General features: G+C 45.9%; 1 protein-coding gene across 14 annotated transcripts in view; it reads left to right on the top strand.

Moving 5' to 3' along the window:
* Efcab6 (EF-hand calcium binding domain 6) overlaps positions 1 to 23,649 on the top strand; it is a 225,839-nt gene that overhangs the window by 159,867 nt on the left and 42,323 nt on the right. For 13 of the 14 annotated variants that reach the window (XM_074084647.1, XM_074084646.1, XM_074084652.1 and 10 more), the window contains 4 exons: positions 4,100 to 4,196; positions 8,079 to 8,197; positions 18,267 to 18,461; positions 22,248 to 22,403. In XM_074084647.1, the coding sequence (XP_073940748.1) occupies positions 4,100 to 4,196; positions 8,079 to 8,197; positions 18,267 to 18,461; positions 22,248 to 22,403 (567 nt within the window). The remainder of the gene's footprint in view (positions 1 to 4,099; positions 4,197 to 8,078; positions 8,198 to 18,266; positions 18,462 to 22,247; positions 22,404 to 23,649) is intronic. The other variant, XM_074084643.1, reaches the window with a different exon arrangement.

The raw sequence follows: 23,649 nt of genomic DNA, 5'->3' as shown, positions 1-23,649 counted from the left end.
TTATGGAGTTCTAGCTTAATGGAATTATTAACAGATAAAATACTTTGTGTGATTTTAATTTTTAAAACGTTGCTAAGGGTTGTTTTGTGACCCTAGATGTGGCTTATCTGAGTGAGTATTCCATGTGTTCTTGGAATGATGTTGGAGTAGTTGTCTGTAAATGTTCCCTCAAGCACGTTGGTTATTAGTGTGCGTCAGGGCTTTTGAATTCTTATTTTCTATCCACTTCGTCTATCAGTTCCTGAGAGGAATGCTGAAATCCCCAACAATTTTTGGATTTGCCTAATTCTTTTCCAGTCCTTTTCATGTACTTTGAAACTCCCTGAAAAAGAACTCATGTGTTATACTTACCCAGATACTACCATGCCTGCCGCCCTTCCTTTACTTCCAAGGTTCCAGATTTCTCTCTGCCATTATTTTCCTTCCCCTGAGGAGCTCCTTTTAGTGTCTTTTAGAACAGGTCTATTGGAGACAGGTTGTCTTTTTCTTTGGTTGAGAATATGTTTATTTCCCTCACATTTCTAAAAGATACTTTTGCCAAAAGATATATAGAGAATTTGGGGTTAACAATTCTTTTGTTTCATCCCTTTAAAAATGTTGTCACAACCGGGCTTGGTGGTACACACCTGTAGTCCTCACTACTTGGAAGGCTGAAGCAAGAGGATGCTTGAGACCAGGAGTTCAAGACCTGAGCAAAATAGCAGCAGCAGCACCACCGCCACCACCACCAAATATATATATATATACATATGAGAGAGAGAGAGAGAGAGAAATGTCCCACTGTCCTCTGGCCTCCGTAGTTACCGGGTGTGTGTTGGGGTAAGGGAGTCCGTGAGCCTCTGATGGTTTCCCCTGCTTGGAATGGGTTGTTTCTAAGGTTGTTTTCAGGAATGGTTTTATTTTTGAGTTTCAGCATTTTCAGCATAATGTATCTAAGCACAGTTTGTGTGTGTGTGTTTGCTTGTTTTTAGTTTATACTTTGGTAAGTTGTCGAGCTAATCAAATATGTAAATTTATGTTTTTCACCAAGTTTGGGGAGTTTTCAGCTATTACGTCTTAAAATATTTTTGTACCAATCTCCTTATCTCCTTCTTTTGGTGTCTCAGTGACCAAAAAGCTTAACCCTTTTGATTTTGTAATGTAGGCCCCCGACACTGTATTTTTTTTCATTATTTCTCTGCTGTTCAGATTGGATTATTTTATTAATCTTTTTCAAGTTTGCTGGTTGTCTCCTCTGTTGTCTATGTGCTGCCATTGGACCAGCCCAATAACATTTCCATTTTAATCACTGTCTTTTTCTGAAGTCTCCACTTGGTCCCCTCCCTCTCTTCCTCAATCCTTTTTTTTTTGTTCAGAATGACTGAATAGTTATTTCAAAGATGTTTACTCTTACTCCATGGTTATAATAGTGGCTTTAAAATTGGACTGTTTCAACATCTAGTTCATCTTGGGGTTGGTGTTATCTTTTACCTTGACAATTGTTGAGATTTTTCCTGCATTTTGTTACTGTGTTATGAGCATTTTAAATACTTTATCATGACACTCTGGTCCTGTTAGGATTTTCAGTAGTGTGTTAGTTGTTTGGCTGATTGGCTGGTTTCGGCAGGATGACAACTGTGTAGTTTCAGCCTGAGAGTCCTGACCTGCCTCCTGTTGTCTCAGGGTCTGTCCATCTGTCAGAGGACACTGAGTTGCAGACCTGGGGTCAATGTCAGGTTCCCGGAGCCATTGCTGTGCCACTAGGTGCCCATCAGAGGTGAACCTGAGCTTCCCACACAGATGTAGGGCCCTTCTCCCAGCCATTCCCCCATACTTCCAGCCCTAGGGCTCCCTTCACTGACTAGAAAGAAACTCTTGAGTTTTAGCCTATCTGTGCTCTTCTCTGACTGGACCCACTTTCAGGACCACATGGTAAGAGAAAACACTAGCGTGGATTCCCCGACAGTCCTCAAATCACAGGAACTCCCATTTGCCTGCTTGGACAGAGGATTCTCCAGGTTTTGGTACCTCCTCGGTCACTACTGTTTCCCAGCAGCAAAGTACAGCCTGTGATTGGGCTTGCCTCAGACCAGGACTGGGAGAATGAGAGACAAAGGGAATCCCCCCATTCTCCGTGCTACTGGAGACCTTCCCAATTCTGATGTCAGAAAGATAGTCTTGGATCTTTCCTGTCCACAGCTGCAGTTAGGACTGCCATGAGCCTAAGCTGGGAATGTGAGGGGAAAGCACTCAAAACCCATAGCTGTCATTCTTCAAGTTCTGATTTCCCTCTCTATCAGCCTCCTATCCACTTTTTTTTTTGTCCTCAGAGTCATTCCAATCTTCAGTACTAATATTTAAGTCTGAGATTGCATAGTATACTTCAAGATATATGTCATATGTATATTATATTATTATTATTATATTATATTATATTATATGTATGCTGAAGAATGGCTAAGAAAAGTTTAAAGAGGCTGCAGGGTTTAGAGGGGCTGATACACACACATAGGGGAAAGTCTCTGTAGGGGACCAGATAAGAAGTTTTATAAACCATAGGTGCAGAGCTGTTCAGGACACAGAGTAGTGAGATACAGATTTGGGTGGTAGGCAGTTTGAAGTAGACTGCATATCATGAGCAGGAGAAACTGAGCTGGAGCTGGGGCTAAGAGGCAATGGCAGAGGTCCTTTGCTGCGGCAGGTTTCCTGGGCATGGCTTGTAACAAGTGACCAGGTAATAGGTCAGTGTGCCTTCCAAGTCCCAATCTTCAGGCACCCCTTCTTTTATAATCCCAGGTTTGGGTGTTACATGTGGTGCAATTGATAAGCTTATGTTTCTGATATGACTTAATATATTCACAGATGTAATTATTTATTGGCACAATAAATTATCAGTTTGTGCCTCCTGGTGTGTTGGCAGATGGTGGTTGTTTACTTGTACAAACAAGATGGAAAGTCACTCTACTTTGGCACTTACACTCAAAAGGGAGTAACTCAAGTCAAAACTGTTGCTTTATAAATTGGTGTAACTCGGCAAGGGACAGCCTGAAGGTTACTTTTCTATTAAACATAGAGTAACTCTCAACTGGTCCAGCCTGCTCTCCTCAATTATGTGATTGGTCTTGAACCCTTTCAAGCAAAAGTGGTGAACACATTGACATAATCCCTTCCAAACGATTTAGTGCTGAAGTAGCGATAGGAGATTGGAGTAGCAGAGTTTCGGCTCCCTTTCCAACCTTGAAATTCCATGATTCTGTGGAGTCCGGTAGGCAGTTGGAGAGAGATGGCGCAGAAAAGAAGGTGAGGTCAAGCATGGGTGGTTCAAACTCTGAGGGTAAGCGGTATCCACGTTGTTGTTGAGACATCAGAAGAGGTGAGAGGAGAGGCCAGGAGGGGCCGGGGGTGAGCAGCCAGGTAGAGGTGACTTAGGAAAAGGTACCATCACTGAAGGCAGGTACTTTCCAGGCCAGTGGGCACTATAAACACTCATACTTCCCTAGTTTGTTTGTGAGGGGAACAACCCAGAGCATCCAGAATTCCTGCAGCCATGGCCTCTGCTGGGTTTCACTGTGGCCTGTCCAGGGCCAGGAGTGCAGGGACTTTTTGTGCATGTTTTGCAGTCCATCATTTTGTAAGTAAATATAACAGAATTTCAGTTGTCTTTAAACCCTACAAGCCAACCTTTGATAAGAGCTGAGACTGGGAAATCAGTAAGCCGCGCTCTCCTATTATGTTTCTGCTGTTTATTCGATTCTGCGTTTCCACCCCAACTTGCAAATTCAGAAATAAAAGTTTTATTGTTCTCTAAGACACTTCATGTTATATTATGTCTTCCCCCTCTCTGAGAATAAATGAGCCCTGTTTGTTTTGTGTGCTGTTAAAAAAAAAGACGTTGAATAGCATTTATCTGAAAGTAAACAAGGACTTAGAAAATTTAAGAAGACTTCCCTACCATGCAGCTGGGGAAAAAAAGACTGTATTTTAAGAATTACGTTAGGCCAGATGTGAAATAGCAGACTTTAAAGGTGTGTTTGAAACAAACAGGACTGGGGGACCCCTGGGAGATTCATGAGCCCGTTAAACTTAAGCATAGTTATTTATTATTTATTTTTCTTTTAAGAAACAAACAGAAAATTGCAGATTCAGAGCTAGCCTGTGAACAGGCTCATCAGTACCTTCTCACCAAAGCAAAAAACAGATGGGCAGACTTGTCTAAGGTAAGAAAGTGATTATCTCTTGTCATTAGGTGTTTCAAGACTGCTGAGTGATCATACAGCGTAGGTCCAGCCACTGAGACAAGAAAACAACTTCGAATACCCAATTTGCTGACTTTTTTGAGTTCTCAAGGGACTTTTCCAAACTAAATTCTCACTATCAAGGTCAACTAATGTTTAGAAAGACAAGTGATTATAGGAGTTACGTGGACACATTTAAAATTTTAAATGGAAAATATGAGAAACTGTCATTCCTAATTTTGCACAATTATAGACATACATTTTTAAGAGCCAATCCCTCCTGTCTTAATAAAATTATTGGTGACACATTTATAAGGCAAATGCCCTCCATATGCAATCCTATAAATTGTGATTATGATTTGAGTTGTGGATGAATAATCTGGCATTGACAATGACAGCTATACCTGCAGGATAATAGGACTGAATGTGAAAAAATGGGTTCATCCTGAAATCCAGGATGTGAGGCCACCATTTTCTAAAGCAACAAGGACCTCACTCTAAAAGTGTTTTTCAAACTGTGTAATGGAGTGTTTTCACATTGCTTTGAAGAATGTCTTACCTTTGTTTGATTTGGTCGGTTTCTTTCTGCCCCCCTCCCCACCTGGCTTGTGCCCAGTGTGAATTCTGTATACTAAGTCCCCTGAAGAGCCTGGGGCTGCCTCTTCTCAGCCCTCTGTCCTCAGTGGGATGGACTCCATGCACCCACACTCTGCCTGGCCCATTGAGGCAGAGCCACCCTGTGGTCTGAGTCTGGAGTAGGACCTGCAGTGGGCACCAGCCAAGGATAGAGAGGCCATGATAGCAGACACCTGCCGCCCAGCCTTGTCTGGGTGCTTTTTCTGCACTTATTGTCATGATTGTGTGATTTTTTTTCTTTTCTCTGTTGACGGTCTAGATTACTTTAGAGGATTTCCAAATGAACAGTCTTGGCCACCTGGGATAAGTCTCTCTTGATGAAGGTGTTTAATTCTTTTTGTACATTGTTGGGCTAAGCATCCTAATATTTTGTGGAGGATTTGTATACCTATGTTCATGAGAGAGGTTGGTCTGTAGTTTAATGTGTTGTTGTCTGGTTTGGTGTTAGTGTGACACTGGTCTCACAGAATGAGTTCGGAGGGATTCTTTCTGCCTCTTTCTTCCTGGTTCTCATGAGGTTTCTGCTCATGGGCACCTCCTCAGGTGAGCTGTGATTCTGTGCTCACCTATCTGTCTCTCCAATTTGGGGTTCAGTGGTTTGTCCTGTGACCTCACTTCTCTTATGGACCTAAAGAGAGTTATCAGTTATTCATTTTGTTCAGATTTTTACAAGTTGTTGGGACAAAGTGATGACTTCAGAGATTTTTATATGCCAGGCCTGCTACACATTTTCAAAAGAACTTTGAAATCCTCTAGAGTTATCTTTTAAGCATAATTGTTTTTTGAAGTTGTGACTCTATTGTGGATATATAAAACGCATATGTACAGTTTAAACAAATTTAAATTAGTCACCATGTAGCCACCATCCATATAGAGAGGAAAAAAAGATTATCAGAATCTGCCCAGGACCTGTAAGGAACTTCAGTCAATATTTTGGCTTTGTGGACAGGAAAGCTTCTGTCACAACTCAACCCTGGCCCTGCAGGCCTCGATCCTCGCCCCTGCCTTCTTCCACTCCGGTGCTTGTGCAGTGGCTCCCAGTGCAGTCTCCATTAGCATTTTAGTCTACTAATGAGGCTGAGCGTCTTCTCATTTGTTTATGCATTGGTCATTCTCTTCTTTGGCAAAGTGCTCGCTTGAGACTTATTGCGATCTTCATGCTAAGTTATCTGTCTTTTTTACTGGCCAGTGATAATTCTTCCTGGGGTCTGAATACTATCTTTTTTTTTTTTTTTTAGTGCTGGGGAAGAAACCTAGGGCCTTGAACTACACCCCAGCCCTGGATACTCCATTTTTGTAATTGATATGTAAATATCTCCTCCCAGTGCTCTGTTTTCACCCTTTTCTTCTGGTCTCTTGATATATAAGACTTTTTTTTTAACTTGGCAGTACTAGAATTTGAACTCAGCATCTTGTGCTTGCTAAGCAGATGCTTTACATCTTGAGCTATGCTCCCAGCCCTTTTTGCTTTCATTATTTTTGGATCAGGGTCTCATGTTTTTGCTTGGGCCAGACTGGACCACTATCTTCTATTTATCCTTTCTGTATAAGTGGGATGACAGCTACACCCAGCTTTCCTTTGCCCGGGCTGGCCTCAGACTGCAGTCCTCCCCATCTCTGCCTCCAGAGTAGCTGGGATTGCAGGCATGAGCCACTGTGCCTGGAAAGACCTTCTTTTAATAAAGTCAAATTTATTAACATTTCTTTGTAGGCTTTGTTTAAGAAATGCTGTCTTATCCTGAAGTCTTGAAGACATTTTCCTACATTGTCTCTTCAAGGGCCTTAACAGTTTCAATTTTCACATTCAGGTCTTGAAATCTGGACTAGATATTCATGTGTTGAGAGGTAGGACTCAAGTTTATCTCTCTTGTGTGGGTGCCCAGATGTCCCCGTGTTTTATTTAAAAATCTACCCTTCCCCCACTGGCCTGCAGCATCACCTCTGTCCTGCACCACTGCCCACAGAGTCTCTGGCTGCCTCATGCTGTTCTGTGGTCAACTTGTTTCTCCTGGCACCTGTGCCACCTTTGTTGGTGCTATAACTTATGGATAAACATTAGTTAGCTGGCAAATGACTCCCTCCACCTGGTTCTTCAAGACTTTTTGAATCAATTTGTCAAGTTTCCAGTTAATAAAACCTGTTGGAATGTTTGGAGGAAAATGGCATCTTTCCTGTTTGAGTCTCTTAATTCATAAACAGAGTATCTCCATTTATCTTGATCCTCTTTAGCATCTTTCAGTGAAATCTTTGACTTACCTAGATAGAGGTCTTGCATACCACTTACAGATTTATTCCTAAGACTTTCTATTTCTAGTATAATTATAAATGTTACCTCTAAGTTTTTCATTTTCTGTAAAAATATGATTGATTTGCCTATTGGCACAGAACCCAGTCTCCTTGCTAAATTCACCTCTTGTATAATTTATTTGTGGATTCTTTGTATTCCTGTGTATAAAATCCTGCCATCTGTGATTAATGGAGGTTCAATTCTACCAGTCCTACTGCTGTAACTTTTATTCCTTTTTCTTGCCTAATTGAACTGGCAGAGTCCCCAGCACAATGTTGAATGGAGGGAGACAGATGTTCTTGTCTAGTTTCTGATCTGAAGGGGAAAGTTCTGGTCATTGACTATTAGGAATAATGCTTTCTGGGTTTTGTGCCCATTATGTCCACTCCATGGTGGTGGTAGGGGAGGTTTAACCTAGCCATTACTTAGGAACAGTTTAGGACAGTGCTGAGCACCACGATGGTTGCTCTGTTCTTGTCTGTGGTCTCCTAGATGCTCCACCCCTTCCCAAACTCCTGCTGTACTTCCAGGGACATTGAAATGGTGTCGTATCATCTCACCAGGCTAGCTGGCATCTAATACCCCCCACCTCCCTCTCCAGCCAGGGGACCAAACTCATTGCATTGTTGAGATTGTAACCTGCAATCTCCTTTCCCAGAACCTTATTTCTAATAGTCTTTGGACCCAAGTTGTTGGTCAGGACTAGGCTCCAGGTCATGCACCAGAGATGACCTGCTTACCTAGGCACGAGCCCCTTCTGATGCATAAGACTTGCTCCTGTTTTATGATCAATAAAGATATTGGAACTTAGATTAAGAGGTAATTAAGTGACAGATGGAAAGAGAAATGCCTTAGGCTGTTCCAGGTGTTGACCTTCGACAGTCCTTTCTGTTGTCATCAACATGTCTCATCTGTCACTGAATCTGTCTCTAATATTGTAGAATTTCATAGAGACTGATAGCGATGGCCACGGCATTCTCCGGCGGAGGGACGTGAAGAACGCTCTGTACGGCTTTGACATTCCCCTGACACCGAGGGAGTTTGAAAAGCTTTGGCAAAGGTAAGTGGTCTCAGTAGGCCAGTCCATTCTGGAGGTCATGGATTGCTTGTTACAGAAAATTGCAGTCTTTCATTATGATTTTAGGGTGTGGAAGCTGGGGATGTTTCATTGTTGCTACTGCTGTTACACTTGTTGCATGGTCCTGTGTCCTGTGTCCTTGGTCCTCATCTCCCAGAGGAAGCAGTCATGGTGGGTGGGCAGTGAGAACCAAGCTAACCCTCACTAACAGTACTGGGCCTGGGAGGTTTGTAGGTCCAAGAGCCCAGGAATGCAGGCCCATACAGTTAGAGACCTAAGTCACTCTCCAAAGACTCACTTGTAACACAACTCTCTCAGCAAACAGATAAAAAAATGAGCAAAAGAAATGCAGTTCCCCATTGCCTAGAGATGGTGTAGATGTCCATGGGTTTTACTTGTTAGAAGAAAATAACCAAACTTTTAGGGACTTGTAGTAGTTTCCCAAGGGTCACTTAAACTGAAAACAGGATCTAACATAGGTGTCGTTTTTCAAAATGCATTTTAGATTTAGTTGTTTTTCAGTAACACCGCCATATATGATGCTCCCTGTGTAGAGGTCTAAGTTTCAAGGTGCGCTAATGGTGTGGTGTGTCTAAGTTCCAAGTCCATCTTTGAATTGCTTTCTTCTTCAATAAGTGTTAGTCGCCACTTGCATTCCCCTAGGGTATGTTCCCAGCATTGCCGGCCCTCGCAGGAGGCAAGCTCATGACACCGTGTACGTGATGTTTTAGCTTTTCAGTTGAAAGAGAAAGGCCAAAATGTTGGCCAAGTTTAGAAACTAGGTGGGTTGTTTTGTGTGGAATTTGGAAAAGCAACTTGAAGCTCTCCCACAATCCTTATTTGTTAAAGATCAGTTCCAACACAGGGCCAGTTAGACTCCCCATGCATTTCCTTCTTCAGCAGGTTAAACACACACCTGCAGCTAAGTAACGTGTCTTCTCAAGATGGGCAGGTATACAACTCTCCACTCTAGACCTTTTTGGATAATTCAAGGATGACTGCCTGGACCCTGTGCTTTGGGAGCTGCCAGGACAGATAGAAGTCAGATGGATGACTAGCACACACCGCTGACTATGTAAATGCCAGGGCAGAGGACAAGCCAGGTGGAGGGAGTTAAAAGCAGGAGCAGTGGCAACCCTGGAGGGCCAGGCAGTAGTCATGCCAAGATGATCTGGAAACAGAATTTTGAGGAATCAAGATGGTGATGGAGGGTCTTCTGAATGGAGAAATACCTGGCCAGCAGTGGCATGGAAGAAACAGGGCAGACAGGAGGGCAAAGCCAGCGTCCTCACCGAAGTCAGTTTAGGGTGTTATTAGCCTGGCCCAGGACAGTGAAATCCCCGTGTTCATGTGTGAACTGAGAACAAAGCTGTGGTCTAAAAAGTGCGTCTGGAGACTGCAAGGATGGTTTGGTTTAGGCGCAGGGCCTTGGAGACCACTGCCTGTCAGGTTGGCGTCAGGAACCTGGAGAGGACACCAACTTAGGAATGAAAGGTGCTGGACTCAAGTCCCCTGGGAGGTGCCCACATGCCCTCTTCCTGAGGGTGGCAGAACCTATTTCCATCTTCATTGGAGGTAGGTGGCACCAATGATATTTGGCTGAAATTCCTCTACACGCTGATGGACATTATCATGAAATGTACAGATTTTGAAAACAATGTTGAAAATTGCTGTGGTAAGAATTGCATCCACCATTTTTCTGTTGGCCTTATTCTGTGAATGCTGAGTGGTTAAGGGTGACAGCTCTGCAGCCAGGCACCTGGGCAAGACTCCTGCCACCTTCTAGCTGTGTGACTACAATAAGTTACTTCACTTCTCTGTGCCTTACTCTTCTCATCTGCAAAATGGAGCTAATCCTCCCTGTCACCCGGGGATGCTGCATGGCTAGTAATATGTGGAAAGGGCCACCATCTTGGCCCCTGGGCATGCAGTCACTAACCCTTGCCTCCTTTGTCCAGTCTGCAAATGCATATTAAACACCTGGCTGCATGGTTCTCTGTGGTGGGGAAGACAGAGATGAGTAAATACTATAGTGCACATCTCCCTCATCTCCTTGTGTGAGCATATGGAGAGAAACACCTGGAAATAACACAGTGTCCTGAGGAGGGATCAGTGACAGCTGAACTTTGAACTTTCAAGCTACATTCTTTATGATTTTTAATTGTCTTTCTTTTTTTTCTTTTTTGGTGGTACAAAATTTGAACTCAGGGGCTTGCGTTTGCTAGGCAGGTGCTGTACCACTTGAGCCACTCTGCCAGCCCTTTGTGATTTTTATTTTCATGTAACAAATCAGCTTAAGAAGTAAACCAGAGCAACAGTGAGTCCTGTGTATGAGAGGAATAAATCTGTGGTCTCAGCAGTCATGGCTGCTCTTCCTCAGCCAGGGCCCCTTGCAGTCTTCTGGTCGCCTCTTTCCCAGCACACCCGTCCCCTCCACAAAGCACAGAGCACTGTGTTCTGGTTTTTGTTCTCTCCTAGCTCAGAACTGCAGTCCTGGTAAGCTTGGTGAATTATAGAACTAATCATTCTGATTTTGTGTCATTAGATGAACGACTTCCTAAAGAGTATTTCATGCTATATCTACATTTTAAGAATCAAATTCAATTTATATTGATTTGGGATTTTGTTAGCTACTGTCTTCTTTGTCACGTTGTTTTACTGTGCTAAAACACACATAACATAAAACTTAACCATCTTAGCCCTCTTTAAGCATACGTCACATGCACAAAATGTATACACAGTTTTGAGCTATCATCTCCACCGCCCTTCTCCATTGCTCTGTTCAGCTCATAAAACTGCTGTGTGTGTGTGTGTGTGTGTGTGTGTGTGTGTGTGTGTGTGTGTGTGTGTGCAGTACTGGGATTTGAACTCAGGGCCTCACCCTTTCTAGCCAGGTGCTCTATTGCTTGAGCCATGCCTCCAGCCCTTTTTGCTCTGGTTATTTTGGAGACAGGATCTTGCTTTACGTCCAGGCCAGCCTGGACTGTGATCTTCCTTCCTACTTATGCTTTCCACCATCACTGGAATGGCAGGGAGATGGAGCCTCACAAACTTTTTGCCCGGGCTGGCCTTGAACCTCAAGCCTCCTGATCTCAGCCACCCAAGTGGCTAGGTTTACAGGCAGGAGCCACATTACCCAGCTTCAAATTGACATTTTTAAGGTGACTTTTAAGCTGAGTAGTTTGAGTAGTACATTGACCAGGGCAGGCTAACAATGCCAACATCTTGGTGACTTCCCCCCAAATAACATCATGGCCCAGTGTGGGGCAAAGCAGGTAGTGCCCTGCCCATAAGATCATTGAGGCACAAGGTGTCCCACCATCCCTAGATCTTCTGTGCCTAGCCTGCAGAGAAGCGGGGAGAGCACAGAGGGTCACCTGGCCAGCTTGGTGGAGACTAGGCCCAGAAACCTGGCCCTTGCTTTTTCCCCATTCTGTCGGGCTGAGTCCACCTCCATGGGAGACTGAGAGAAGCAGTTTGCACATGTGTCCAGGAGAAGAAGGGATAGAGATGGAGAACTCATAATGGTGTCTGCCACTTGAAACACCCCCAAGGGAAGAGGAAGGAAGGGAGTTCAGGGATTTCAAAGGCCAGGAGCATGTTCCACAGTGTCCAGTGGGAAAGCAGAAAGTGGATCTTCTGCAGTGAATGAGGACGCAGTTGTTGGAAGGGCTGGAAGTCTGAGCAGAGGATGTAGCATTCTTTACTCAGGGACAAGGGGATGCCACTGAGGGGGCTAGTGGAACAGCAGAGGAGAGAGGTGCTATCCAGAGATTCTGGAACTGCTCCCCATCCTCCTGTGCTGAGCAGGGGCCACAGCTACAACCCCACTAGAAATGGCACAGTTCTGCCCTATCCTGCCATCCCATTGCACAGACCTCCTGTAGCAGCCGGTGGTGGCACAGCCTGTAGCAGTAGGGTAAGTGCAGGTTGAGATCTCCCAGGGAGAATGTCCTCCTATCCATTCTAGGAGAATGTCACATTTCACTTCTGCTACTGCTGCTTAGCCCAGGTGGCCAGAAGACAGACAGCAGGGAACCAGTGGAGTGGAGTTAGCATGGTATGGCATGGCAGCTGGACCCTATCATGAACGAGTTTAGGAGGAGAACAATGTGGGCAGGCCCACATTCTAGAAAGATCTCTTGGCTGTTGGGAAGAGGGAGATTGCAGGAGACAAGCCTGGAGGCTCTGAGGTGAATGAGGTGCTCTCAGTAACCCAAACAAGAGGAAGCCAGGAGCTTTTCCTGGCTGGTGCTGAGAGAACCGGAAGAAGCGAGGGTTGGCAAGAGACGGAAGAGGTGAGGATCACTCTTTAGCAGCCTGGAAGAGAGGCTGCTCAAGCAGGCCAGCTGCTCCTGGGATACAGTCTGGTGTGCCATGCACAGATGCTGGAAACTCCCTGAGTGGCTGAATAGCCCACAGCTCAGGGCTCTGCTGGAGTGCTCCTGCACCTGACCTAGAGCACCCAGACTCAGCCACAGGGCCTTCGGCTTCAACCGGCCATCAGATGGGATGGTGCCAGGCACTGGTCCATGTATGTGGAGTACCTGGCATCTGGGAGCATAAAAATTAGTAGCGAAACGAAAGTAAAATTTTTTTTTTTGCAGTACTGAGGTTTGAGGTCAGGGCCTACACCTTGAGCCATTCTGTCAGCCCTTTTTTGTGATGGATTTTTTTTAGAGATAGGGTCTTGTGAACTAGTTGCCCAGGCTGGCTTTGAACTGCAATCCTCCTGATCTCTGCCTCCTGAACAGCTAGGATTTCAGCTGTGAGCCACCAGCGCCTAGTGGAAATACAAATTTGAAAGTGTTCTGATTGTAATGTGACTACACACTGATTTCAGAAGCTTAGAAGACCCGGAAGAGCATCAAGGGAAAGAAAAGCAGCAGCAGTGTGTCATCCCTGATGTGCTCGGCAGGCCATGGACAATATGTGTCCACAGCATGTGAGGTGACATGGTTTTGTCATCCTCACTTTCCTCTCCCTCCTGGCTCATCACAAAGACCCAACCAGCCTCCCTTCTCAGGGCACACCTCCAGGCAGGGCTGTTGGCCACAGTGGGTTGTCAAGATGCCCAGAGCCTCCTCCATTTGCCCCAACAGTAGGCAGACCACTCCCCAAACAGTGGCAGTGACGGGCATCCTCTCCAGGACTGTCTCATGCATGAGGGAACCAAATGTTCCTGAGGAGCGGGGCCCAGGGAAGTTGGGGCCAACATGGCACCTTCAACTCAGGGAGTCTGAGCAGGTCCAAGTTCATCATCAGAATAAGAAGACCCCAAAACTGAGTAGCTAGAAGCAAAGAGGAAAATAATACTCTCTTCTCTTGAAAACTTGAATTTTAGAAAATTTAGCAGAATATAGACAAGGAAAGAAGTCTCAACATCCATTATTCACTCAACATTTATTAAGCACCCATGAAGTGCACTTGTTTAGAGCTGTGCATTAGTCTGGAGGGTCTAGTTGATGCTGTGGAAGTAAATTAATAACTTAACCCCCAAATCTCAGTGGTTCAGTACATCAGTATTTTATTTCCTATTAACCCGAAGTCTGTGGCATGTCTAGTGGCTCTTGAGGACAATTCCCTTCCAAGTAGCAATTTGCGGCTCTGGCTTCTGGGGGAGTCCTTATCATAGCAGTGGGCTCTCCACCCAGAGGATGGGGACCGTGATACCAGAGGCTCACACCTGGGCTTCCAGGAGCTTTGGTCCTGAAGTACCAAATGTCTGCCCGCAGCCCATTGCCCAAGGCTGGTCAAGCCCCTGAGCAGCAGCACAGGGGCTGACAGACAGAGCACATGAATGTTAGGTGAGACTGACTTACGGGGGTTGGCTACCCTCCAAAGCCAGAGCCTGAGGTCTCAGGAGTGATGTACTCAGATTGACTGGAGGGACTGCAAAGCATCCCTTACCTCCTGGAAGATTTGCCTCCCTCCCTCATCCTAGCAACTTTTGAAACTTTCTATGTGACAGGCCCTGTGCTTACCCTGGGTTCCAGAACTGGAAGACAGCCCAACCTCAGTGTGTTTGTAGCAAGAAAAATGTGTACATGACAGTGGCGGCAGCCACTGGGGCCTGGAAGTGTCCATGCAGGAGCTGATGATGACAGGATACCGAGTTGAGTCTGAATGAGATCATGAGCCCAGCCAGGGGTGGTACAGAGCCAAAGGAGGGTGGTGAGCACGTGGCAGGGAGGCAGAAGATGCATGCTGAGGCCAAGGTGCTGCTTACATGAAAATAACCCAAGACTGCAGCCTATTCCAGCAGGGGACACCAGGTACAGGGTGTCACCCCAGGCACTGCCCACCTGGAGGCTGCCCCTAGGGCAGCGCTCGCATGTCAGTACTTTGCTGTAGCCTCATTTCATCAGGTGGAATTGAGCTATTTGGGATTTAAAACTTTGTGGAGGACCACAAAATTGCATTGAAGGGAAGCCCACAACAGGAAAGTGGCACTAAGGAAATGTCTATGGAAGTATCTGGTGAGGAAACCAACCAGGCAGGTAGCCCTGAACAGGAGGCAAGAGAAAACTGATGCTGGATTATGCCTGTGTCGCCACAGGGCTGGTATGCTTTATCAGTGCTCATAGATAGAATGTCAGTCTTTCACAGTGTATCGGTTTTCAAGTATAAAATGAGCAGATCATAAAAGGGACCTGTGTCACATGAAACCCCTTTGTGCAGAAGGGATGTGGGGTTTTCTATTAAAAGGAAGCAAGGTCAAGGCCAAGTGTAGAGTGCTCCAGCTGGTGGGCATCTTGCATGAGAGAGGCTGGAGAGGTGAATAGACAGGATCTTCAGCTTAGGAAAGATACCTGGATGGAAGAGGACCACACGGGCTGAACTGTAGTGCTTGGAGATGAGCCAGCCAGGGGCCTGTGGCTCAGCACAGAGACGTCGTAGGGGTTCAGGTGGTTAGAGAACTTCAGCAGCAGTCTGTGAAGGAGTGGGTTCCCGTGGCTCCATGAAGGCTAGACCGCCACTCGCGGGTTGCAGAGGAAGGATTTTGGCGTGGACTGGAGCAGAGTGTCTGTTCCCATAGGGCCCCACCTCAGGCAGTTGGTCACTTTCCAATCTGAAGAGCAGCTATTTGAGCCCTCAGACCGCCCTCCAACCATGTGGCACCTGGGAAAACTCCTAATGTCCCAGTTACACAGGCACCATGTCACCTGTGGAGCATGGCCTGGGTCATGGAGGAGGAGAGCGGTTATTTTATGTCCCGTGATTGTGCCCTTACCTTATGGACCAGTGGTGTTCAAAGGTACTTCTGAAATTTATGCAAGAATCAGCCGCCTAAACTGAGCGTGAAGGACTAAGACTTTCTCAGCAGAGCCAATCCATGGATGTGAACATATCCACATTCTGTGTATAACTGAACTGCTGTGCGTATAATAAATGGAGAGTAATCTGATTATATCATAAATTAATGGCCACTGCTGCATGCAAATGTGAGTTTTTACGGGACCTCTGTTTATGAGCGAGTTTTCCCTGGCACATCTATTGCTGAGCCATTTTGAAATTCATGTTGATTTTTTTTAATGTTACACCAAGGACTATATAAAGAAGGGTGAGGCTATGTAAGCTGTATTAACGCTCTTATCATTCACATTCATAACAGTGTTTAGTTGCAATTGTGTGATCTGGTCTGTGCCTTTGCGATGAGAAGAGTGTGTGTGCGACCTTTATCAATGAAGTGATTAAGAAGTGCTTTTCATTCCATGCAAGTGTCATGATGGAGAGTAGGGTAAGGGACTGTCCTGAGTCACCACACAGCAGTCCTCATCGGGTTCCACAGCCAGCAGGGTGATGCGGCTTACGTAAAGTGTGCTGCTGGACCTGGCAAGTGTAGACAGAGCAGCAGCTCAGGACCCTCGCCATCTAGCAGGGAGGTAAGACATGCACTCGGAGCTGAAACAAAGTAGGAAGTGGTCGAGTCCTTGGGTTTCAAATAGTACCGCAAACATCCACATGAACAAACTCACGGGGTCTCAGTCCCTGGCCCACGTCCCTGTGTACACTGACCCCTCCCTCCTCACCAGCCCACAGGAACTGACAGAGGGCCAGGATCATGGTTCCTTAGACTAGGAGGGGAGAGAGGTTTCTGAGAAAGGTACATTAGTATCTGGGCTGGCTGGCTGTCAGTGAGGTGGACCTTTCCATCAGCAACCCTCCTATAGAAATGGAGACCCCGGGAGTTTCACTAGGAATTGTCTTGACCTGAGTTGCTTTGTGACATCACTGGTTAGTCCCAGTCCTGATGTGGTGAACAAGGATGCACAGCTCTGAAGCTGTAGGAGCTCAGGACCTGTCAACCCCCTCCTCACCTCACACACACAGTGATGTGGATTAACTGCCGTTTCTGTGGCTGTCTTATCACCAGCAGAGGGACAGCCATTTGCTAAACCACTGCCCGAGACATCACCATTCTCTGTGCGTCAGGAGCAACCTCGGGAAATGGAACCAATGGGGCTCTTTTCTAGGTGTATTGCTTTGCTTTGTTGTAAAATCAAAATTCACCAAGTAAAGGCAGACCGGTACTTCTCTGGGTTACAATTGTGAAGGTCACACCAATCACAAATACCTGGGATGGTCTTGAAGGTACCTTAGAAACAACAATGATGACTACCATGTGAGGCTGTCCTGAGGCTACATCTGGGAGTGCCTGTGGTGTCAGGGCCCGGGGCATGTAGGGCCTTGCCATATCTCCAAGCTCATGAGCTGCTGCTGGCCTCAGAGCTCCCTACTCCATGCTGCCTCCAAGAAAGGGAAAGAAATTGCCCAAAGGCCATTTCCTCACCTCAGGAGGTTAGAGATAGGCCTGGCGGCTGGACAGAGCTGAGGGAAGCTGTAGGTCACAGAAGGTCCAGGAGCGGGGAGAGGTAGAAGCCTCAGCTCCTGTGCACACCTGGGGTGCACAGCTCTTTGGCAGGATGACAGCCTTCTGACTCTTGGCATCCTCTGCACATTTGAGCACAAGAGACACAAAGTTGCCCAAGTGGCTTTCCCTCCTCTTCCACTGGCCCCACACCCCTGAGGGCGAGAACCCAGGAAAGCAGAAAGCCGTCTTCATTGTTAGTGTGCAGTGCGTCCAAGTAGCCATAGAGCTCTGTAGCTACTCTGCGGGAGCTCACCAGTTAGCCGACAAGAAAGCATCGTGGCACAAAGCACTGTGGGCGCTTCGGTAGTCAGACAGACCCACACCCAACACTGGGAGGGATTAGGCTCCCAGACTCCTTTAAATATAAAATCTCATTCCTCCTAACTCTGAGTTGATCTGGGAAAAACCACATCTGCAAATGCCATTTTTATCGATTAGATGAGGCCAAGATCTTTCTGTAAAAATAATTTTTTTAAATACAGAAAATTGGCAATTTGCCTTAAAATTTTTATTGAAGTAATTCTAGTCTATTTGAATAATGCTGGGAGATAAAACCCCCCATTATGCCTTTTTAAATAAATTATAATTCAGAAAATCTCAATAAGAGAAAATGACATAAAAGGTACCTAGCTCACTTCTTATCTTGTTTTCCTCCTAGTCTCTCTTGTTGGATGAACGTAATTGGCATCGCTTCAAAGAGAAAATGGGGCCTTTTCCTTCCTTGAATCAAGTGGCATTCACTTATTCAAGTTTTAGGATGGAGTATGCTTTTTGAAAGATTTTCTTCTCAACCTTAGCATAGTTCCTTTTACATATAGGTACCCAATTAAAAAAAAAAACTGAAGTTTTTTTTTTTTTTTTTGGAAGGGTTGTTTTAATTCTCTATAGTCACAACTGCATTCCCATCAGTGAGACAAATGCATTCTCTTTGGGTGGACAGGTCATATGGGAGGCAATGGTTCTCTTGCTGAGAGCAATGGGTTTCAAACTCTGATGTGTCTTGTGGATCACCTGGGATCCTGTTAAAAGCAGAGTCGAGGCCTGAGACTCAGCATTTCCAACCGTCCTGCAGGGCCCACTGTGCATGGCGCAGAAGCAGCTGCTCCCCTGCAGCACAGGTGTGGCACCTTCACGGCTCCTGATGAGAGCATTGCTGTTTTGTTTTGTTTTTTTCAGCTATGACACTCAGGGAAGAGGCTACATTACTTACCAAGAATTTCTACAGAAACTGGGGATTACCTATTCACCTGAGATCCACCGGCCCTACACAGAGGATTATTTCAACTTCCTGGGTCACTTCACTAAGCCCCAGCAGATCCAGGAAGAAATCCAAGAGCTGCACCAGATACCTGACAAGACCATGCCAGCTAGGTTGGTTTGTGGGTCCTGGGGGAGTGAGGGGAGGGGAGCGGGACTGGGTCTGAACACTGTTCTCCATTTACCATGGCAGCCAAAGTTGCATTAAAATGGTGCCTTCCAACTTCTGGCAAAGATGCCATAAAGGTGGTATATTTATTCACTGCAATATATGGCTTCTAGACACTGGTGCTAAGTCAAGGAGCCACAAAGTAGTTAAAAAGCTTTGAGCCTGTCCTGCCTCACCCAGTCGGTCTCATACCATCCGTTCCTTTGGCAATAACCCTTTTTGGTTAAGTACTGCATAGTACCTGTCCCAGCCCTGGCCCAAGTAGAATGTAAGCCTGTAGGATGTCTGTCACTTTCCCCAGTTCCTGACACCTGATAGGCACCCATAAATATTGTGAATGGGTGCATGACTCCTTTTCACTCACCACTGCTACTTTGCAGACTTTTTCCCAAAGAAGTAAGTCAGTATAGCTTAGTAATGGCAAGGTGTGACTTGCAGTGTGTCTTTAACAACCAGAACACCTGCCAATCCCAGGTTGGCATGCTGGCTTAGTGAGGCGTGGCCCAAGAAACTGCAGTAGCATGCACCTAGTGAAGTGGGTGTAGGGAGCCTGGGAAGCATTTGTGATAGGGCCAAAGGGCAGTTGGAACAGTTTGTACACCACAGTCAGAATGACGTCAAATGTATGAGTATGTCCACAAGAACCAGGAGACACTGTGCAAAAGCAAGGCATTGGGTCTGGATGGTGGAATAGCACATGGTTGTTTTCAAAGTTTAAACCTCTTCCTGCCCTGTTTTAGCAATGTTATAGCATTGGAGAAAATTGTCCTATGGGTGATGTGGCCCTGTGACAGTGAGACGGTTTTCTTGGCCGATGTACAGCAGTCCCATCCCCAGCAGACACCCACACTCCGTGCACATGTGGCTCTGCTATGGCTCCCTGTGGCCGTTACCTGTTTATGTGTCTGTCCTCCATCTGTCATTTCAAACAGCAGAGCTCAATTCTCTGCCCCATAGCACCTGAATAAATGAATGACTTGCTGTTAGAGTTCCCAAAGGTAAGAAGCCTGCCCCAAATACAGGGATGAGACATAATAATAGCATGAGGTTTGAAAGGAAAGCCGTTGAAATTATCCCTGGATTCTGTCTAAGTTACTGAGTCACGGCACCCGAAGGCAGAGGATGGAGTTGGTGAAATTCAACGGAAACTCTGTGCAAGATTGGTATAAATCAAATCTGCCATAAAGCTGATGAAAAAGTGGAATTTCTCTTCAGCAGACAGGGCTGGCCTCATTACCCACTCTTGTCTTCACTCCTCGTCTCTCCCGCCCCGTGTGAGTAATGAGGCTCTGTAAAGAAGCTTCCCCTCTGCTCTCCCGCCCGCGCACTCCCTGGGTCTGGAGATCATGGGCACTGGGGCTTGGCTGAAGAGCCACTTGCCCTCTGACGATGCGTTTCCAGCCACTTCCCACCATCAGGCTCAGTTAGCTAACTCACATCCATTGTCCTTCTGCCACAATCGCACTCTCTTACTGCAGATTTTCTAAAAACTACCGCCTTGTGACCCCAGTTCACATGACTCCAAGACTTGGTGTTCCAGGATCATTTTACGTCCTCATTTATACCTAACTCAGCTCAGATTGGAATATGAGAGCCACGTTAACTTAAAGGGGTAGAAGTCTTGTGTTTGTCTCTTGAATCTAAGGGAGTTAATGGTAGGAGTGCCCTAAATACACTTCAAAATTTAAGAAAAATCCTTTTTTTTAGCCTTGCTTCTTTTCCAGACTTTGGTTTTTGTTCTTTTTCCTGTGTTTGAGTTGGAGATTGAGCCTCAGAACAGCAGCAGTGAACAGCCACACAACACAGGCTGGTTCTAGAAGGCATTTGGAGAGGGCTCAAGCAAACCCAGCAGAGCCCTGGGTGTGGAGAGGAAAGCATGAGAGGCTTGGTGGCTGTGCTTCAGGCCATGCATGGCAACATCCTCCTCTGGCTCACAATCCAGACCAGAAACCGGACAGGGACCCAGAACAGCTTTGTTGCTCATTGTGGGCCAACACCGCCTCTGTTTGGCAGTGTTCTGTGATCTATGCTCCAAGCCCTCATTTACTCTGTGCACATATTTACTCTGAAAGGGAAATAATTACTGCCTAGAAGCCAGTCCAAGAAATACTGAATGCCTCAATTTTCTAAAAATATGTATCACCAAAAAGTGTTTTGATTTTTTTCTACCTTCATTTGCTTTCATTTTGAAGGATTAAGTGAGCTATAATAGTGGTGATGACGAGAAGTGGTTTTGCAACATGGGGCTGAATTCAGCGCACACCTGTAGGGGAATCCAAAGGCTGGTACTGCTGGTGTGCATTCACAGAACATTGGTGTGTCGTCTGCAGGGAGAGGCCACCAAGGGAAGGTGTAGACCATCCGGGTCCTTCTATGCAAACACCATGCTCCTCTACACCCCCCGTCAATGTTCCCGCTTAGTTTTGCTTCTCCTGGGTTTCAGCTTTTCCCTTCCCATGGATTGTTTTATTCCAGGCCTGCTTCAGGACTGTCTTCTCCTATGAATTCCTACCTGAAGAGTCAGAGAAGTACGAGAACAGATGTAGGGTTAGAACTGCTAGCACATTCTTCTCCCTGAGGAATGGGAACCCACATGGCATCTGAGCCCATCAGATAAGCCTTCTCCTCCATGGGGTAGGAAGAGCATTTCAGAGATCTGGATTAGCTGAGTTTACAGAAGTTAGACTCAATCTGCCGTAGATTAATTCTTCATAAGTTCCTGTTTTAGTTCAAGTCCAGGAAGAATTTTCCTGAACCTAACCATAGAGAAGCGGAAAATCCATCTTGGAGTTGGAACTCAAGCAAGATGCCACCCACCTCACCACCAGGGAAAGGTTGATCTCGTCCTCACCTGCCCTTGGGTCTGCATTTTCTTGTGTCTTGTCTATTGGGTGAGCTTGATGACCCCTTTGCAGGTCATTTGCTGAGAAGATCAAATGTAATAACAGCATGTGGAGGAACCAGCCTGACCCTGCTTTGTCTGTTGGTGCACAAAGTGGTGGCTGTTTGCAAAAGTAAAAGTGCCTGATCAAGAAATGAGTTATCTCTGGACATCTCATTTTGTTGTTGTTGTAGTTGTTCCTATCATGGATAGGACTCTCCCCCTCTCCTCCACTCCTGCTGTGGAGGGCCTGGAACTCAGGAAGCTCTTCCTGTAGCCACTTGTTTCCCAGTTTTTACTCCGGTGTGTCCATCCAGAGAAGCTGACCTGCGCCTCCCTGTGTAGAGCTGGATCAATGCCACACTGGGCTTCCACAGTCGCCTTCCTGCTCCTTCTCATTCCAACTAACACATGTGGCTTCCTCCCTGCAGCATAAACTCTTCTAAGGAAACCTGCTTGAGTCCTCTGGTGCCAACACCTAGAGCAGTGCATAGCCTGTAACAAGTACTCAGCAACATTTGCCGAGAGTGCAGGTGGACTCACATGTCTGTCATAAATCTCTGTCTTTCTAAATTCTTGGTTCCATTTTTAAAGTACCAATTCTAGTAAAAAGACAAGGTTGTAATTTCTCTAATGTAGTTTTGCTACTAGTACTGCTACTACAAATAAAATGATAATGATACAGACATCATTTTTTCTGTAAGTGCTACATCAAGCCTGCAAAACAATGTCCAAAATGGTTCTTAGGCCAGCGATCAAATCCTTTCGTGAGAGTGTTCACCAAGCATGTGATTTAAAGAGCTTTCTGGTTTTCCTGCTTTCTGTGTGTCTGAAGTGCTTTCTCTTTCAGGGATAGGCTTATAGAGCACTATCAAGACATCAGCAAAGCACTCAGCACACAAGACAACTCTAAAACCGGCTCCATATCCCTCTTCAAGATGCAGAAGGTGCTGCAAGAATGCCTCTGCCCCCTGAAGGAAGAGGAGCTGACACATCTTCTCCACAGGTGTGTGTGTTTGTTTAATTAGGTGAAATAAGCTTCTTAGAGTCTGAAAAACCCCTGGCTGGCAGGCTGCTCCTGTGCTTTCTTCTGTGTCCCCTCAAGCAGCCTTTGACATTGAGATGATCCCGTGCTTCTATGGTCTGGGCTGTATTACAGTGGGCTCCAGTCAACCAAAGTGCAAAGAACAATTTGACCAGCATACCTTTTCCTGATGTGTCTAGCAGTGCAGTCATCACTCTCTGACACTAGTGGCATTGCCTCATGGCACTCATGAACCTCGGGAGGAGTTGGAGTCCTGTAAGGCTTTTGGGGCTGGGGCTGCAGCTCAGTGGCAGATATAGGATGTGCAAGGCCCTGGGTCTCATACCCAGCACTGCAAGACAGATGAAATCAAGTGTCCCCTTGCCTGGCCCTCATTTCCTGTCCCCGCAGTCAACAACTTCTATTGCTTTTCACTGACAGCCTTTGGACTAAGTGTCCCTGTTTCTAAGTGACAGGCTTATAATGCTTCTTGATTTTCTACTAGTAAGCAGTGCCTGTTGTCTTCCCACCAGTAAGATGTGGCTTCAGGCCTTTCTGCATCATCTACCACCAAAGGTCACCCCGCAGCTCCACCTTCCCACACTGGAGGAAGCACGTGGGACTGACCTCCACAGGTGTCCCGCTTTTGGGAGAGCCACGTTCAGGATCCACGTCTCTGTGACAAACTGACCACTTTTCTTTTCTACATAGCATTTTCCCACCAAGGTTAAACAAGCCTATTTTTCCTGTTTTCTTGGTGTCCACTAACTAAATCCCCAGCTCACCCTGGTCAGAACATCTCTTTCCCATGCGTTCAGATGTGTCAGCCAGCCTGTCAGCTTCTTCTCCAAAATAGCCTTCTACATGTTCCTCAGTTCTGACAAGGTCTCTTGATTTATTTCACTAATGAGTTTTTCTCTTTCATTCTTTCTGAAATTCCTATTATTATTGAACGCCGAACCCATAAACTGGTTCTCTTTTGAAATCTCTCTCATTTTCCATCTCTTTTGCTTTTCACTCTACCGTCTCAGAGTTCCTCAAGTTTAGCTCCCAGCTCTTCTCTTAAAGATTTTTATTTCTAGAGCCAGACATGGTGGTGCACACCTGTAATCCCAGCTACTTGAGATGCAGAGATCTGGAGGATAGCAGTTTGAGGCCAGCCTGGCCAAAAAGTTAGCAAGACCATACCTTAACAAATAAGCTGGGCGTGGTGGTGTGCACCCGTGAT

This window comes from Castor canadensis, chromosome 8, assembly GCF_047511655.1.
Source record: "Castor canadensis chromosome 8, mCasCan1.hap1v2, whole genome shotgun sequence".
Taxonomy (NCBI): Eukaryota; Metazoa; Chordata; class Mammalia; order Rodentia; family Castoridae; genus Castor; species Castor canadensis.
The sequence above is the reverse complement of the archived record's forward strand: the minus strand, read 5'-3'. Positions and strand labels throughout refer to the sequence as shown.